Here is a 19462-nt window from a genome sequence, read left to right on the forward strand (position 1 = left end):
AAAAGCATTGATGAGAAATGTTTTTCTTTCTACACCAAAAAAAACCCCATTGAAGGTAAAAAAGAAAACATTTATGGGATGCAGAAGGCTACAGTGATCTTGTTGCACATATACAGAACTTTCTGAGATAAATATGGCACTTTTTACAGTAGCATCTCAAAACACAACATTAAACAGTGAAAAACATCATAACAGTAACCTAGAAAGATCGTCCTGTGGTTCTGTGAGTACAACAAAGAATACAAGAAATGTGTTATGATGTTATTAAAAGAATACTGCAGTGCTGATTTACCCATCTGCTGCTCTATAATCATTCTCAATACAAGTATCTAGGTAGGTGTTTTATGTCTCTGGGCTCTGTAAAACACCTCTCTGCAGCATGCACAGCAATGTATCTGTTGCCTCTTAGGAAGTCATTAATTCACAAGCAAAAGGCTACTGTAAGAATAAAAACATAAATTTTTAAATAATGCCCAACAACATAATAATCAGAGCTGATTACAAGTGGTGTAAGCTATAAATTATTTACTTTTGGTGTTTAACTCTGTAATCGTCAAATATTTATAATTTTTTTATTAAATGGAATGAATGCTATTGAAATCTTCTTCTTAATCAGCTTAGGATACAAGACAAATTTGGGGGTGTGAAGGCTTCTTTTCCATGTCTGTATGGTGCTGGCTCTGCCTTCCTTGTCTGCAGCAGATTGCCATGTGGGATGGTGAAGTCCTGCACCCTCCCCTGCCCAAATGAACAGAGGCACATGGAGTCAGTTCACAGGGTACCCTTCTGGGTATGGTGTAAAACAGAGGGACAGAGCTCTCCTAATGTGGTTCTGAGGAGTGGGCTGGAGACATACCAAAAAAATGGGTTCAGAACTTATTTTACATGTCCCAAAGTCTTCTGTGTTTCTATACATAGTAAGCTTCATAAAAATGTAGACCCATTTTTATTCTTTTAACAGTTTGATTGGATGAACAAAAAGTTTAAGGACACATTAGGGCCATTCATGTGTTTGTGCCCTTTGATACTGTGCTTTTGCTTTTGCTGATGAGTGATTTTTTTAAAGCCACTTGCAACAGATTGATTCACACAACAAAGACAAAAGGAGGCTCCAAAAATGGAAGGAGAGCTTGCTGATGGTATGAAATTGGTCCTCAGGGCACTCCCATCTGTGACTGCCTAGGGTCCAGAGCCCATTTCAGTTTTTCATTAGCTACTGGATCTCCTGAGGAGAAAGAAATTTAATTTTGTCCTTTTATGAGAGGTTTTTGCTTCAGGCTGTCAGTCCACGTACCTTTCCTGGAGGCTGCTCACCATTATTTGGTGAGGACAGAGATGTGTGTCCCCTGGGGCAAAGCTGGGCAGTGAGGGACTGCCACATTATACAATGGCCATTAATACCCCAGCCCTGGAGCTGTAGGAGGGCATTATCCTTTGGCTCCCAGAACAGCGCTGCTAATCTTCACAGATCCTTAAAAAACTCTTAGGACTTCAAACTATAGAGATTAAAAATAATTGACTTGTCAGCTATGAATACACAGGTCATCTGAAACAGCATGGTTATCCAAGGTTGTGCCAGAGTGGTTTGAACTTGGTTTTTTGGCTGCCTAGCTCTTCCCTGGGAGTGATTTCCTGGAAGTGACAGGGATCCCTTACAGGGACAGTCAGCCACCTCACACCACATGCTGTGGCCACACATGTGGAAAGGGACAATTTCTGGCCCTGAAAACCCTGTGGTGAATAAACTCATCTTAAGTGGACCACTGTGGACTACTCTACCAAGACTCTATACACAATAAGCAGTGCTTTGTTTCCAAAATTTGATCATGAAAAATTTCTAAACTCAATCTAACTGCAGAAGAACAGATCAAATTGTTTATCAGGATTAATAAGTGTTCAAACATAGATGGTTTGGTATTTCAAACCTAGGGATTAGGTCATTAAGCCACCTTCTTTCCCAACCGCCTGTCTTTTAGAATAGTCCTTAAACCTCTTAAGGCAGAGGGAGGAGGCATGGGTCCAACAGCTCAGAATAACTGTGAAATTTATAGCTAATCCTATGTGCTTCTTTCTTTCCTTCTCTCTGGGTCCAATTTCAAATATAGCACTGCTTTCTCTGTCTTCAGATACCTAAAGGAGGATTCATTTCACTCCGTTTCTTCTTCCCCCATTTCATGGAATCAGAGAATGACAGAATCATGTAGATTGGAAAAGGCCTCAAAGATCATCAGGTCTAATCATCCTTGGCTTGTTTTTGCTTCTGAGTATTTCCATCAGTTCCTCAAAGGTTGCATATGCAATTATTGAAGAAATAAAGAGCTACTTGTAACTCTTACTTTGATACTTCCCTAGGATCTTATATTGGAGTCTGTGCTTGGACAGAGCTCCAGATACCCCACAGGCTATGGCCAGACTCACAGGTTTCATAAGTAAACAGAGCTGGCATTTGTCATGGGGCAGGGGAGACCTCAGCAAGCAAAGATTATTAAATAAGGATGAAGAACTAAGCAGGGAATTAGGAGCTGCAGATTGTTAAGTGGTTTTGTAATCGTTGCATTCTCACTGTTACATAAAGGGATGAGGCTGCATTGACCAGACTGTTACACAAGGTTCTGCTTTGCCCCGATGATGGGGACTTGCAAGGTTTGGGGAGTCAGAAATTACCAGGACCTTTGTGTTGGAGGACTTGGAAATGCACAGCCAGCTACATGTCCTGGCTCTCAGACTTGCAAGCTACCCTGGTAAAACCTGGTGAAATCCAAAATATCAAGATGACAATTTTACTTCCTTAAAATTAACAACTACCCCCTTACTCCCTGCCATCATTGACAATTTTCTTTCAAGATTACTGGAGAAGACAGGGAAGTCACCAGGCTGGGGCTTTTGGTCAGGAAGGCTGTACTGAAAAGACCTAGCCTTCTGCTCTCTGCCATCCTCTCCTGGATGTTGGGGTTTCAGCACTCCTTATTTTCAGCCTTTGCATGTGCTTTTAGATACATCTTTCCAAACTTAAAGCAGTAGGCAAGAGAGGGAAAACACTAAAAAACACAGCCATGACAGCTTAACACATTTCCCAGCAAATTCATTGCTGATAATCCTAGCAGAATTTTCTTGTTTGACAAATTCAAAAACATAGCAGGACAAACCTCCAGGAAAAGTTGTCTTGGTTTGAAAGAAAAATGTTTGCCAAGGAAGGCAGGAAAAGATATGAGCCCCTTCCCTCTGAATTATTATAACTTTGAGATTAAGGGGCTTTCAGGCAGAGATATGGGAATAGGAATAACAGTTCTTTACTAGTGTGCATAACAAGGCAAACAAACAACAACAGCAGCAACAACAAACAGAACAGGAATCCCAACAGCAGCCTTCTCTGGGCTGTCAGGCCCTCTCCTGTGGGTGCAGTTCCGGGCATGGCCAGCAGGGGCGCTGGTGGCTCCTGGCTGGGCAGGTGCGTTGATTCCCCCGCGCCGGCAGGGGGCGCTGTGGCATGAGTGCGGTCATGTCTTCCTCACGTGGGCTAAAACTTTTAGATCATAACTCAAAATTCATAATATTAGATCCTACAGTCAAGAATTCAACTGTACTTGCATTAAGCAAGTGATGATTTTAATGATAATGTAGGCTTATAGTTGGTAATTACAAATTATTTCAGCATTATTATCACAGTAGTGTTGGCTTCAGACTTTGGCTCCAGCATCCCAGTGACACTGGGTTTTACCAGGCACCTTCTTGCCAAAGGCTCCAGGACAGACCATGGCTCTCGGCTGCAGAGTAGAGCGCATTCTTCACATCTGGTCCCGTCCTGACTGGGCCAAGGGCTACTGCATGAGTGATCTCCTGCTTGATCTGGGCAAAGGCTTGTTGCTGGAAAGTGGGCTCCACTGGAAATTGTTCTTCCTGTGGATACCCAGGTGAAGAGGGCTCACAATCTGGCTGTACTCAGGAATGTGCATCCTCCAAAAACCTATGGCACCTAGGAAAGCTTGCGTTTCCTTCTTGCTGGTTGGTGAAGACATGGTGGTGATTTTATTGATGTCTTCAGTGGGAATCTGATGCCATCTGTCTTTACCTCCAGGTCTTTTGACTTTGTTCTTGATGACGAAGCCGGATTCCAGCAGAATCCGGATGGTCTTTTCTCCTTTCTCAAATACTTCCACTACCGTGTTTCCCCACACAACGATGTCATCAATGTACTGCAGATGGTCTGGAGCCTCACCCTTTTCCAGGGCAGCCTGGATCAATCCATGGCAGATGTTGGGGCTGTGCTTCCACCCCTGGGGCAGTCGGTTCCAGGTGTACTGCACACCCCTCCAGGTGAAGGCAAACTGAGACCTGCATTCTGCTGCCAGGGGGATGGAGAAAAATGCATTGGCAATGTCAGTAGTGCTGTACCACTTCACTGCCTTGGACTCCAGCTCGTACTGGAGCTCCAGCATGTCCGGCACGGCAGCGCTCAGCGGTGGAGTCACTTCATTCAATGCACGATAGTCCACAGTCAGTCTCCATTCTCTGTCAGACTGGCACACAGATCAAATGGGGCTGTTGAAGGGTGAGTGGGTTTTGCTGACCACCCCTTGGCTCTCCAGCTCTCTGATCATCTTGTGGATGGGGATCACAGCATCTCGATTTGTCCTATACTGCCGGCGGTGCACTGTCGAGGTGGCAATTGGTACTCGCTGTTCTTCCACTTTCAGGAGTCCTACTGCAGATGGGTTCTCTGATAGTCCAGGCAAGGTGTTCAATTGCTTAATGTCCTCTGTCTCCACAGCAGCTATTCCAGAAGCCCACCTGAGTCCCTTTGGGTCCTTAAAATACCCACTTCGGAGGAAGTCTATGCCCAAAATGCATGGGGCCTCTGGGCCAGTCACAATGGGGTGTTTCTTCCACCCATTTCCAGTCAGGCTCCCATCAGCTTCCACTAAAGTCCTGTGATTCCCCCTGTCACACCAGCAATAGAAACAGATTCTGCCCCCACATGTCTTGATGGGATTAATGTGCACTGTACACCAGTGTCAACCAAGGCCTCATGTTTTCATGGTTCTGATGTGTCAGGCCAACGAATCCACACAGTCCAAAAGACACGGTTTTCCCTAGCCTCTACCTGGCTAGAGGCAGGGCCCCTCTAGCACTGGTCAAACTCTCCTCCCTGGGCATACATGCTAGAGGTTCCTGCAAGGGATCTGGCAGATCATCCTCCCTTCTGTAATATCTGGCAATTTGGTTGTGGGAGGTTGAAGCTACCTTCACTTTACTGGAACTTTTCTGGTTAGTGCTTCCCTCCCCGAGTTGATTCACCCGTGCTGCCAGGGCAGAAGTGGGTTTCCCATCCCACTTTCTCATGTCTTCCCCATGGTCACGCAGAAAGAACCACAGCTCAGCTTGTGGGGAGTACCCCCTCTCCCTAGATAGGGGACATCAGGCTCTGATGTTGGGGCCTGTGACTCGCACTGGTGCCAGACCTTACCTGCACCCTCACCTCCATAATCTCCTCTCTAAACTCCTCCTCGAGGTCCTAAACCAAAGCAGACACATGAGCCTGCATTGGGCTCTTGCTCACACTCTCATAATTTCTGATCCTGTTGGTGACAGAACCCACCATCTCTCGGTTGTCCATGGCATTAATCATTGCAATTATGGTGGTATATTGGGATGGGTCGCCATAGGACACAGAATGATTCACACTGGCATGGTTCAATGTATGATAGGAAAAAGGATGATTTTATTTTTCTGACGCCAGTATTTATAGATTCTTGACAATGACCAGGGATTGGATAATTAAGTTACCACCTTCCCAATCACACTGGTCGTGCGAAACGTCCATTAAAAGACGTTTCTTAGAAAGAATGTATACACATCTATGTTTATAGTTACTTTCCTGGGAAAGTGGCTAGAAACTATGAAAACAAGATCAGAAAACAAGATCATGGCCCTGGCTTTGCCATGTTCCACAACATCTGCCCTGTGCACTTGGCCCTCTCAGGGTCATTACTCTATTGTCCATCCCTTCCATGAATTCCCCCACCTTGGCCATTTCTTTTGTCTCTCTTAGGTACCAGTCATTAGTGTCTCTTACCAACAGATGGGACAAAATTCCATAAGAAAGAAACAAAAGGAAAAATCCTAACCACCAACAAAAGTACATTGAAGGCATACATATTTTCTAGAGGCAAAGATGTTCTATTTGGCAGATTTGGGCACTTCTATATAATGCTCTGTGAATCTCAAGGGGTGTATGAAAGAGCTCCTAAAAGATACATGCATATACTGCCATTGCCTAAACTACTTGTATTATTATGGTAGACTATTAATAAAATAACTGGTATATTCTTAATTAATATATAAATAAATAGAAAAAAGACAGTTATACCTTAAAAGAAATCTTAAAGTTTCTTTAAACAAAAGAAGCACCTTCCTGAACTGTTTCAAATCAAAATTACTTTCCCTGTTATCTTCATCAAAATTTAACAAATAATAATTAAAAATAATTATGATTCATTGTCCAAAGTTAATCTCCATTGCCTATTCATATAATGTGGCAAAATTACAGTGTTACCTGATAATGGTATGCTCCAAATGCTTTTTAAACTCAGTGAAAGCTGCAGAATGCAAGCTAATTTGTTTGCACTTAAATTAACTTTTCAAAGAAACCCTAACCTAATCCAGACTAGCAATGTATCAAGGCTGTGAGATGCAAGGAAAATTCAACTGGAGTATTAATCTGTAACACTTATCCACTCAAATATTTTAAGATTTAGATTTAAAGAGAAACATTTTTTTGTAAATTCAGGTTACCCTTTTGGAAATGCGAAAAACCTCACCAAAAACAAAAACAAAGGCCACTGAATTCTGCAGTGCTGTAATAGAAATCTGAGACAAGTATTTCCTTAATATCCCATGTAAAGTATTGGCTTTGCATGCTTGATGGTTCTATGCCATTACTTGGGAATTACCTCTGGTCTAAAACTTATAGATCATAACTCAAAACTCACAGCATTAAATCCTACAGTCAAGAATTCAACTGTACTTGCACTAAGCAAGTGATGATTTTAATGATAATGTAGGCTTTTAGCTGGTAATGACACATTATTATACCATAAGTTTTTATTATCACAGCAGTGGGTCCTGTGACAAAACAAGACACACTAGAAAACAAGGCTATGAAATTGCACAAATAACTGTACAAAGTACTTATAATATTACAGAATCCTTTTTTATTTTTTGGAACCAATACATAAAATTGAATGTAAAAAATTTGGGAGGCAGTTTAGAAGGAGAAAAAATGCATTCTTTATTATAGTCCGTAAATAAAGAAAGTAGTATTTGCAAACAGGTGAAATATATACATAGAACATGGAATTTTTTATCAGGGCACTGTACCTTTCAAAGGCATTTAAACATACTGAGAAAAATTAGGTAACTATACTGCCTTAAACACAGCAAAGCATAATTTAACCTCCTCATTTACAGTAATCAGGCTAGTTACTTTACATTTGAGATAATTTTATGCAACATTACTCCAAATTAAGGAGAAGCAAATGATCTGGCTTTGTTGTTTTTGTTTCTTTTGTTGGATTGTGTCTGAAACTAATGGGAACAGGATTTTCACGTCACCTTCAAAAAAAGTCCAAGTATATCAGGAAGTAAGAGCTGTAGATTTTTGTTAATTCTGACAGAAGAATTCTTTCTAAGACATATCTAGAGCCTTATTTTCATCAAGCCCTTGGTTTAGAAGCTGATTAATTTTTTGACATACAGGCTTTTATTGCTGACTACAATGTGATAGCAATGACTATCATAAAACAAAAATAAGCTTTCTAGGCTTTTCTTGTTGTGGGGACATTTATGAGAGTGACAAAGCCTTCAAAATCAGAAAAAAGCAAGAGTCAGACTTCTCTGGGTAAAGGGGAAATGCTGGGCCAATACAAGAACCATGGAAAAGAATAATGTAAAACATCCTGCCTCCATACAATATCAGTTTATATGGTTCTTGTCCCCATAGTGTAAAGCAGATGCTGCTGCAACCTTGTTGCCTTGGCTAAGTTGGTTGGTTTAGAGTAGGGTAAGAAAAGTGTCCATTTCAAGCTGAAGGTATCCCTAAAGTTAGGTGTGTTGCTGAACTTGTGTTTGCTCAATTATTCAGAGACTTACGACACAAAAGTGAAAGTAGTTCAGGAAAGTTTGGGAAAATATTTCTCTGATTATCCTCCTTACTTTCTATTAACTATTATACCAAATTTTATTGTGTCAGCTTTGGTAATGCCTGCAAATATGTAAGGATGTAGCAAAGGGGCTAAGTGGTTCCTTAGGCAGCCTGACAATTCATAACACAGCTGCTACGCCCAGTTCTGTGGACACAGCAGAGCAAGACAGTCTGGGAAAGGAAGCCCAAAATTATATTTTCCAGGAAAGTTAGCAAAGTTGTCCTGAGCCATCCCACAAGAAGTGGAAATGCTTAAGATTTAGGTTCCAGGTAGTTTCAAAGCATTTCTCTCTAGCACCCATATTTTTCATCCTTTAAGAGCTCTTCATACCTTCTGTGATTATGTGGAAGGCAGCTAACACATCGTGCTAGGTAACAATTGCTCAGTTGGGCCCTGCAGCCTTTAACAAAACAATATCTTCACCAGAATCTCTAGATGCTTCAAGAGGTGAAAATAGCATTCCTCTCTCTCTCACAAGTCTTAAAGTGGAAAAAGTGGAATGAAAAAAAACAACTGAAAATCAAATGAAGACTAAATGACAATAAGCAGCAAAAGATCTCTGAAAAATATGACATCTTTCTGTGGACATTTGTATGCTTTTCATGGTATATGATGTGCAACCACTGCTTTACCAGTGGATTTCATGGCCAAATGATTCTCATTTCCTTCTACAACAATACCAAAGATGGTGCACTTGGCTATACATTCATGTCCCTATAACCAAAAGAAGGTAACATCTATTTATATCCAGAACAAAAAATCAGATGCTGAAAAGTCTACATGAAAATTTGAATTATAAAGACACAGCAGGACAGTGGGGAAGGAGCTAGGATGAGAAAAAAGGAAAGGTGGTCTGCGTCCCAACACTTTTTAAGCTTTGTTCAAAGTACAGGGAGTGAAGGGAAACAGTTATTCCTCAGGAAAAGGAAAATAAAGATTTAACTTGAGATTTAGTTTACATTGCTACTATGTAGTCATCCCTACACACAACAAAGTTCTATTGAAATAACATTTTTGCATTTATTATGCATTCTACATCAAACATCCTTTTTAAACTTTCTTCTTTATATTTTAAATGGATTCATTTTAAAATCTTTATTTTATCATTCTAATCTGCATAATGATGTCAGATGAACTCTATCAGAGAACTACTTTACATTTTAAACGAAAAACAAAAGTAGAAAAATGATTAAAGATTGACATCAGTTGGTGGCTCCTTATCTAAAGATTTATAAAACTTCTGTGGAGTGTCCATTTTTGTGCATCTACCAACTTTATCTTTGCAGAAGAAGTAGCAGAAAATAGTGTTCTCTGACGTGGTCTGTCCAATGCTTTATAAATTTTAACAGAAAATCCTTGAACTTGCATAATTTTCTTTCGGTGCCACATACCTATTAATCTTCTTCACTCTTCACAGTAACCCTACCTTTTAAAATCCGATTTTCTTACAAAGCAACAGACACTTATTCCTGTAGCTAGTTTCAATTAATGCCAAAAGAAGTAAGAGAACTACAACAGCAGCATCCCATTTTCAGTCCATTGCTTCACGTGTTAAATCGCTATGCAAATTTTGTCCTTCAGCCGTCATAAGAACTCAATCAAACAATCAATCAGTCAATCAATTAATAAATCACAGTGTTCAGTTTTTATTTTTAGTGTGGTATAACCTATCTGCAAGCTAATGGGAAATGAATGACAGTGATCTGGGTTTCGGATTTAAAGAAAGAAGACATTTCAGAATAAGTGATAAATAGTAGCAGTGCTGACTGTAGAATTTTTCCTTATTTCTACCTAAGAGCAAATAACACTTCCAATGTATTATGGATACACCAGACATTATTTTTCTAGATAGGTTTTCTGCTTTAATATCGATGAAACCTCATTTTGACTTATATAATAGCACTGAAATATGATACATATTCTCACTGAAAACCAAATATACACCACTATGCCTGGCAACTGCTGAGATATTGTAGGAGAACGTTACTGTTTTGTCTCTAAAATTCATAATTAGGGTGCACAAACTAGGACTGCCAGTTATGTGTGGACTGAGACGCAGGGGAAGGAAAACAAGTAGGAAGAATTAAATGTGTTAGTATGTGCTTGCAGATTTATCCTTTTTGTATTACAAATAGCTTAAGGGTGAAGAAGACTGAGATAATTTTTCCCTAAGAAGGAACTCTTTAAATCTAAGAAAAGGAATTCTTTAAAAAATTAATTTGGCTCCACTTGTATTTTAATAAACACATTATTTTTAAAAGTTTTCATTGGAAAGCTGTGGCAAAAGATAAAGCTACCACTTATTATCCTGACAATGTCATTATATAAATAATGCTTACAAGTATTAATGTATGAGTCATCAATAAAACATTTGCTGCAATGCTACCTTCTGCACTCCTTGTGATAATCTCAAGAAAATTTGCAATTACAGTTCTGAATGTTCAGAACCTTTATTTTTCAATGGTGTTAAGAATGATGAAGAACAGCTTTCAAACTTCACTAGCATACTTATTTGTTTGCTTGTTTGTATGTTTAATTATTAGCAAAGCATCCCACAAAGGGCAAGGAAAACCTTCACATGACAGTCCCTGTTTTTAAGAAACTTAAAAAACTAAGCAGACATCTGTGTTCTTGGTGTATAGGGTAATTTAGTTATGAAAACCACTGGTGGTCTGCACAAGAGACACCCTAGGAAGGGTTTGTGCTTATTTAGTGTGTTCCTGAGAGGAAAAGTTTTCAGGCACAGCCTTTGCCACTAACCTCGCACAGAAACAGGTCCTGCCTGGAAATGGCCTTTGTGCATTGAACAGGTGCACTCTGCTGAGCCAGAGTCACAAATACCTGTACAGTGCTGACAGCTGTACCTGTACCTCACAGCTGTACCTGTACCTCACAGCTGTACCTGTACCTCATAGCTGTACCTGTACCTCATAGCTGTACCTGTACATCACAGGTGTACCTGTACATCACAGGTGTGCCTATACCTCACAGCTGTACCTGTACCTCATAGCTGTACCTGTACATCACAGGTGTACCTGTACATCACAGGTGTGCCTATACCTCCCAGCTGTACCTGTACCTCATAGCTGTACCTGTACATCACAGGTGTACCTGTACACACACCAACACAAGATAACTGCACCCAAGAAGCCAAACAGCCACAGCACCATTGCCTGTTTGGCATGAACTGATCTGCCTGCTGTTGAGAGCAGAGGAGACCACAATCTACACTTGGCATTAAATTGTTCTGTGAAGATTTCCCTTTCCGTGTCATTTGCCCACTGGCCATTCATTTTCATGAGTGGGGAGGTGAGGTACTTTCTTATCTTCAACCTAGAGAAAGGCAGGGAATGATAAAGTTTGGCTGGTAACTGAATTCCTGTTGGTATTTGTATTGATGACTTGAGTGAAATGAGTTTTGACTGGGCTTTCAATCTATCACAAATTGTCAAAAAAATGTTACCATGCTGCTATTATTCCTTCTAAACTATTTTCAGTTTACCGGAAATTTAGGGTTTTTACGGGAAATCCTAAGAGGGAGAAGAGTGTATGTAACAGGCTTCAGCTGAAAGCAGCAAAGCTGATGAGAAGGTGAAATTCATAACTTTAATTACATCCCACAGCCCCACTGGCAGCCTCTGAGCCTATCCCACACCTTACATGCTAGAGGTTTTAAACTGGGCACACATGAAACACAGAGGAGAAAATCTATGCACCTTTCAAGAGGGTTTTACCATCTTGTTCTATGTTCTATACCTCCAAACATGGATGTCCTCAGATTAACTCGAGGTATTAGGCTGCTATAATTGGAATTGTAGATTAATCACAGGACTAACTCTTTAGCAGAGCTTTCTGAGCAGATTCCTATTTTGAGAAAACGGAAGCCTACATGTGAAAAATATATTTTATGCCGAGAAGACCGTATTAAATGGCTCAAGTTTTCCATAATGGGTTTCTCTAGATTTAGATCAACTGTAACCTAGTCCCTAAACTATATGATTTTTATAAGCTTCAGCAACAGAAGTCATAACAATTTTTAACTGTAAAAGTCCACTATTAAACCATGGTTAGAGCAGGAAAAAAATCAAGTCATATATCTATAAAATGTCACTGGGGGAAACATGGGAGGAGGTTCAAGTTTGCCAACCATCTAATTATAACAGCACTTATATATGAAGGCACTTTTAGATAAAGGAAATAATTTATCTCAAGAAGTTTAGTATACTCCACCAATCACTGAGATAGTGACCTCTTTATTAGAAAACAAAAACCAGAAAATAATGTGGTGGAACAGGAAACAAAATTTTGATCTTCATGCCTCAGAAGCTGTTAAAGTACTGAAGGAACTGAATGCAAGCAAAAATGACCAAATTATTTCTGAATTTGTGCATTATGCACTTACATCCACTAACTTCTGTGGCTTGGAGATGAAAGATTCTCATCTGTTTAATACAGCACAGTGCCTAAATGTTCTACATAATGTTGCAGACCCCATATTTCTACAATAATAGCTGCCATTTGAGAGCCCACAGTGTGATAGCGCTAGTCAGCCATCCACTAACCATTCTTCACACATCTTAACTAAAATCTTTTCAGGATAAAATCCTACATTTTTCCCAAAAATCCTGGGGCAGACAAAAATCTGTAGAAAGGTCGTAGGGCAAAAAGCAAGTATATGGAATAAAGAGATCCTCTTATTTTACCTCATCAAAAATATACAACATTCCTTTCTTCCCAACCTAAGAAGCTGGCTGTTGCCACTTTATTCTCAGCTGAATCCCATAAAAAACATCACAGCCATGTACTTGAAAAGAATTTGATAGATGCTTCTTGTTTCTAAGAGTATTCCTTAAACACAGTGGCCATTCATCTTGGTAATAAATGAAAAAAAAAATTAAATTTATGAAAAAAGAGTGCTTTTAACAATGCTAGAAGAAGAAAAGGAATACAATCATTATACTGAATAGAGATTAAAATACAGCAAACCTGTAAAGCTCTATAAAAAGTTGCTATGGGCACAGGATATAAATTTTGCATCTTAAATTGCTCCTTTCCATTTTTTTCTGAATAGAAATCTCTTTGGTCTCAAATATGCCAGTTTTAGTTTCATTTGCCTGACATCCCTAGCAAGGTTGATCCTCTCAATGTCTAACATACCTTTACAAATGCTTACAAGCTGTTGATCAGCACAGATTTCTGAGCTTTTCTGCACTCTAGCTTGATTCCCAGCTGCTCTATTTTTTAATACCTGTTGCTCTACTCTGTTTTTCTGGGGGTTTATTTCCTCATTTTTATTTTAGCTTGGAAACTAAAAAGCTTGCAAATCTGCAGGTTGGGGTGTCCTTGCTGTAACCATGGTTCAACGCCACATCACAAGGAAAGCTGAAATTTTTAGTAGAACTAGTTATGAAACACATGAAAGAAAGGATATCCGTAGGGACTGGAAGACACCATTTGGACACACATGACGTTCTCTGGTGAATTTAGTTTAATCAAACAGGACACTCCTCACTGGTCAGGTATCTGTGACCCCAAGGATTACAAAATACAGACAAGGGAAAAGACAGTAGAAATGCTTTCTCCTGTGATGATTATACAGCCATACCCTGCAGTCCCTCAAGGATGTGCTCCTGAAACTTGTGATGGTCAGCAATAGGACAAGTGATGAACGAGTTTTCCTGCAAGACTGAATTCCTGGTCATTACCCTGGTCATTGCCTTGTTCTCTAGCCTGTATTGATCTCAGCTCATCTGAGGAAGATTACAAAAAGTCCAGAAGCGTGCAGCAAGGAAGTTCCCGGTAAAAGAGGGAGTTCAGTCACATAGATGAGGCAGCTGAGATATTTCAGGACAGTGAACCTGAAAGCTGTTCTGAAAAGGCAGTCTGTTCTCCAGCTGACAGTCCTGGTGCAACTCTTCATGCCCCTTTGTTTTTGATGCCACCCATACCTCCCATCTACATTAAAAATGCATATTAAGTCCCCCCAAGCATCTGTCCTCTACTTCTTATAAAAGCAGATTTTTTGTATCTGTCAGCTTAACCACCTCACGTACTAGTGATGATAGCCCTCAGAGCAGAGTGACACAACTCTGTAACACCAGATAGAGTAGCAACAATTAGCAGATGACTCCTGTTTTAATTGTCTTTGGTCACTGCCACAGCAAAGGGTGAGAAAATGCTCTTTCTGCAACCTGCTTTGATTCCACTCTCCTCACTTTTACATTAATCCATAATCTGAAGGTCTCAACAAACCTGAAGGTTTCACAGTACTGCAGACCATGTGCCCCAGGCCACTCAGCATTGCAATGACTGGAGGGCTTATGGTGGTCAGCTCCAGGACCTTACAAACATGAGGCAGTGCTCAAGACAGACCTAGAAAAGGGTGCTAGACAGAAGTACCAGATGACTCTGTCTTCAGCCTTGTCTGTACTACTAAGGAAAATATATCTTGTCTGTCTGGGAGCCAGTTACATCACAGCTGATTGCAATCATAAGCAGTTATTGCAGCAGAAAGGAGGATGAATTAGAAGTATAGCCTGGAGAAACTGCTTGACCTCTTTATTCAGTAACATTTGGTCTTGTGACTTGTGTACTGAGTGTGAACTCCTCATCTGAGCTGTTTTCCCCTCTGCCACATGTTCAGTATAGTACTCTGAGAAAATCCATTTAAATCCATTTATATACAATGCACTTTATCTTCAGTTAAGTGCAGACCATATTTCCCCTTTGTCTAACGCTGTTGTTAGAACTTGCTAACTTTGAGCACACCAACGTTTTCATATGCTTATATACAAGGCCCGCATAAGCAATAAATAGAAGAATAACCAGTGAACTGGAAATTACATCTCTTCAAGAATAGTTCCCTGACATTTTCAGAAGTGTCCTCAGAAAGTACTTACAAAAGTCCTAATCCAAACCCTCAAAGCACAGTCTCACTTCTTCACCTCTAGTGCACCTTAATGGCAAACCTGTCCACAAGAGCAGTTTTGGGAGGATAGCACAAGGAAGAGCCTGCAGGGTACAACTCGCAAACAAAACACTAGTATGAGATTAAAAAAAATAAAGAAAAGAAGGTTTACCTGGTTCAGATCAAAGATATCAAACACTCGTTTAATGTATAGGTCTCCCTGTGGATCCAGCCCTTGAAGATCCAGAAGTTTCTTGAATTCATGCAGACTAAGCAGCCCAGATGGACATTCTCTCATAAATTTGCTGTAATAATGGTGCATCTGTGCAGGGGGATCTGGTAATGATTCTTGGGAGCCCATGTTGCTACACAGCAAGAAACCCTTTTTGTCTGTTCACATTTCTATCTCCCAGGTCCAAAGTCTTGCTCATGACCACACCTCGGGTTAATATGGCTTTTAAATGACTACGTTAAACATCTTACAGCGTAGGTTTCTATTTTTGTGTAGTGCATATCTCTACTCATGAGATTACCTTTAATGCCCAGGTCTAAAATAGACAGGATTTCAAATTGTGGCTAAAGTAGAAGCAAAGAGCACCATGGTCAAATTATAGTTCATCATTCTTCCATTGACTACAAACACACCTATTATTAAAAAAATAAAGAGGATATTGTGAAAGTGATTGATTTAGAATTATATGCAAACCATTAGCATAACACAAGAGTATAATTCTGGAATAGTTGTAAGGAATAGATGTAATTTTTGCTGCAAATAAGGATGGAAAAGCTGAGCGTGCAAACAGCAATGCCTGTTATTACATCTTCTTTGCTGTAAGTGGATTAAGCCTTTCTAAAAATTGAGCCCTTTGGACTCCTCCTTGATGTACTTTTTATCATAAATATGTTTTGTGGGATCTTGTATTTATGTGCAAATTGCATCCTATTTTTTCCCTCTCAGCATGGATTTCCAGATATAACCCACAGTTTTGGTCACCATCCTTGTCACGAAATTTGAGTAGAAGGGGAATCTTTTATAGTAACTTCCCTAACAGGAACCAACTTAGTTTGGTAAGTAAATTAAAAACAGGTTTGCTCTTGGTCAGTACTGTAGTCCTGCTTTTTATTTTACAGCTTTCAGGAGCTGAATTCCTTCTTCCTCCATGAGCTCAGGGAAGGGGTTAGGTATCAGTAATACTTCTGTACTGATTAGCTTTTATACAAGGAGATGAGCAGCTCAGGAGCAGTACTATAGGAAAAAGAAATGAGGAGCTAGAAATACCAGTACAAACATACAGGATGTTAGTAACGCAGAAATGAGGCACTGCCACTCATCCTTTTAATGTATAATCACACAGTGGAGTTAAAGAGCACAGTCCTGTGAGGTGGTGAGTGCCCGTGAAAAATGACAACCATCCTCCAGCCTGACTTCAGCCAGAGAGCAATCAACATTTTAAGATCAGGTCAGTTTTTGAGAAGGACTCCCATACTCCTTATGGCCTGTGCTTTAGCTCTCTGCAGAAGGACATCAACAAGATTATTATCATATACTTCAAAATATGGCATTGAGTAAGAAAGCTTGAACACTTCTCAGGTGCCGATGAACCTCTGAAGATCAAACAGAAAGATACAGACATTGCCATCAGTTTAGCCAAAACTGGTTCAGCAGGCAAAGAACACAGAGCAGAGTGGATAGTTGGTGTGTTCCCTTTCCTCCAGAGACCACGTCCCAGCCCCAGACCTGCTGTGTGATCCCAGTGACTGAGAGAATGGGAACACACCGGCGTTTCATCTCCAGGTGTGTGCTGGCTGGCTAGAACACTGGGGATGAATGAAGGTGATGCAAGGACAAGGGACACGAAAGGAAAGCAGACAAACCTCTTGGGGATGCACAGTCTGATGACAATTCTGAACTTTTTTGTTCAGCAGTCATGCCCTGATCCTAAAGGAATGACCAGTGATGGTGTCAAACCACAAAGACAGGTATTGTGGTTTAACCCCAAGTGGCAACTGAGACTACTGTAGATAGCTGTCTCTCACTCTCCCACCCTGCCCCTGCTGGGATGGGGAGAAGAATAGGAAAAAACTGGCAGAACTAGTGAGTTTAGATAAAAATTGTTTACAAATTGAAATAAAATAAATATAGTAACTAATAATAATAATTCAGGAGAGGAATAAAATCCAAGAAAAAACAGTGTTATACAATACAAATACTCACCACTCTCTGAGAGATGCCCAACCCATCCCTGAGCAAAAATTGTCCCTTCCCAGCCAGCTCCCCTTAGTTTATATATTGAGCATGACATTCTGTGGTATGGAGTATCCCTTTGGTCAGTTTGTGTCAGCTGTCCTGGCTGTTCTCCCTCCCAGCTTCTTGTGCACCTCCTCGGTGGCAGAGCATGAGACACTTGAAAAGTCCTTGACTTAGGATAAACACTACACAGCAACAACCAAAACATCCATGTGTTGTCAATATTACTCCTACTAAATCCATAACACAGCATGGTACCAGGTACTAGGAAGAACATGAACTCTATCCCAGTTGAAACCAAGGCAACAGAGTATCAGGAACAAGACTTAAGAAGGCTGAAAATTTGACATGATATGGTTAGGTTAAGTGCTATCCATCAATAAGGCACCCAGTGCTAGTCATCCTTCCTCTTTTCTCTCTTGGGCAGTAAGTGCCCCCTCCCATCTCTTCACAAGACATTGTGCAGACACTGGATTTCATTCTAGGCACAGGGAACCTGGGCTTTGCTCACATTTAATGTTCTTTCTCCCCTCCCTCCTCTTTTCTCCCCCTCAAAAAACTGTACATTACTTCTGCTTGTTACTTCCAAATAGCAAGTCTTGGGGAAGTGTGCCCTCACTGACTGAGGCACATGAGAGACTGCTGCAATGCCTTTAAGAAGAGCCTTAGAGGTCTAATTTCTTGTCATATTTTGTACATTCTGGAAAAAGACTTATAAGAGAATGTTAAGTTAAAGCTGGTATGCTTTTAAATTAATACCTGTTTTCTGAATCCCTTTGGTTTAATAAGAATAACTAAAACACCTGTAAAGACAGCAAAAATGCCTGGGTAAAAAATTATCTGATTTATAGTTCAGTCTCACAGCATCTCTCACCACTAGCAGGGGGCTAGAATGGTATAATTTGGTTGATGTAACACCTGACATAAAAAGAAAGGTGAGTTTTATGGGGTACAAAAAGACTAAATTTATAACCCTCTGCATAGTCTGATGGCTCTTAATGAGCTGCAGACAAAGCATGTGCTGAGATAGTAGAAATTCTATAGAAATCACCTGTTCCAAAAACCAAAGGCATTGGAGCATTTCTATTTATAAATAAAAATAGAAAAATTGATAACATGGAGCTGAATGGAATAAATTAAATAGCAAATACATATATAAATATGTATTATGTATATAAATATAAATAAAAGAATGCTTTTCTTTTAAAACGATTCTTAAATTCTTTCTAAATAAAACGATGGGTGTAGAGACTAGTTGGTGTACCCAGTGAAACAATTCTTAATGAGCTATCTGTACCAAATGAAGCTGATTCTAAAAGGTGAAGATAAAATTACAGTATCTATTGAGATGCCAAGAAACTTTCTGGAATCTGTACAATATTCTGGGAATCAAAAAACCCACACAAACAGGCAACAGTGGGACTATGCACTTACACTGAAAATGATAATCCCATAATAAAGATTGCTGGTTCAAGGACAATCAATGCAACAACATGGGCAGACAGAAAATGCACATTGCAGGTAAAGCAAAACTGTCTCTGTAGGGAACCATGAGAAAAAAATATCAGATTCCTCAGTTCTGCTCTAAAAATGGTATAAAAGCTTAGTTTTAGAAGGGATCATATAATTTAGATTTCTTTACAAGTGAAAAAAGGTAGTTTTTTGACAGAGGTTGAAAATAGAGGTTGAGCCTTTTTAAAAAAAATACACATCACAATAAAACAAAACTTCCCAGCAGAACGATCAGGAACTAACTTGAAATATAAAAAAGCAGAAAAGTAAAATAATAAAGATGACTTTCTCCTGGGTATTGTGAAAACAGTGGTACCTTGGCAGTAGGCAACCCATACTACATCCCTGTGCTGTGAAACAAGGAGGACACACATCTTTCCCCTCTGATGCTTGCAGCTGAACGCTACCTCTTTGAAGTGTAATACAAAAAAGAGAACTGCTATTGCAGTGGCAAATGCCAAGTTTTACATGTATTTGAATAAAAAATCTTATCTACAGATTTTTGTCTAAATTCATCTAAATGTCATCTTTGCCAATTAACTTTTTGCATCTGCTCCAGCTCAATCCAGCTCCACTTTCTGTTTCCATCCTTGG

At 39.8% G+C, this 19462-nt stretch overlaps 1 protein-coding gene across 2 annotated transcripts in view; it reads right to left on the minus strand.

Annotated features, from left to right (window-relative positions):
* The window catches only part of GUCA1C (guanylate cyclase activator 1C), a 38953-nt gene that overhangs the window by 10132 nt on the left and 9359 nt on the right, over window positions 1-19462 (minus strand). Inside the window, exon 1 of one of the 2 annotated variants that reach the window (XM_088051531.1) lies at window positions 15281-15513. The exons of the other annotated variant lie outside the window; for it this stretch is intronic. Within the exon in view, the coding sequence (XP_087907657.1) occupies window positions 15281-15469 (189 nt within the window). The 5' untranslated portion in view covers window positions 15470-15513. Of the gene's footprint in view, window positions 1-15280; window positions 15514-19462 lie in introns of those variants that run through there. 2 annotated transcript variants of the gene reach the window in all.

Source organism: Pseudopodoces humilis, chromosome 2, assembly GCF_049639895.1.
Source record: "Pseudopodoces humilis isolate 2021_Gansu_Grassland_sample_001 chromosome 2, ASM4963989v1, whole genome shotgun sequence".
In the NCBI taxonomy this organism is placed as follows: domain Eukaryota; kingdom Metazoa; phylum Chordata; class Aves; order Passeriformes; family Paridae; genus Pseudopodoces; species Pseudopodoces humilis.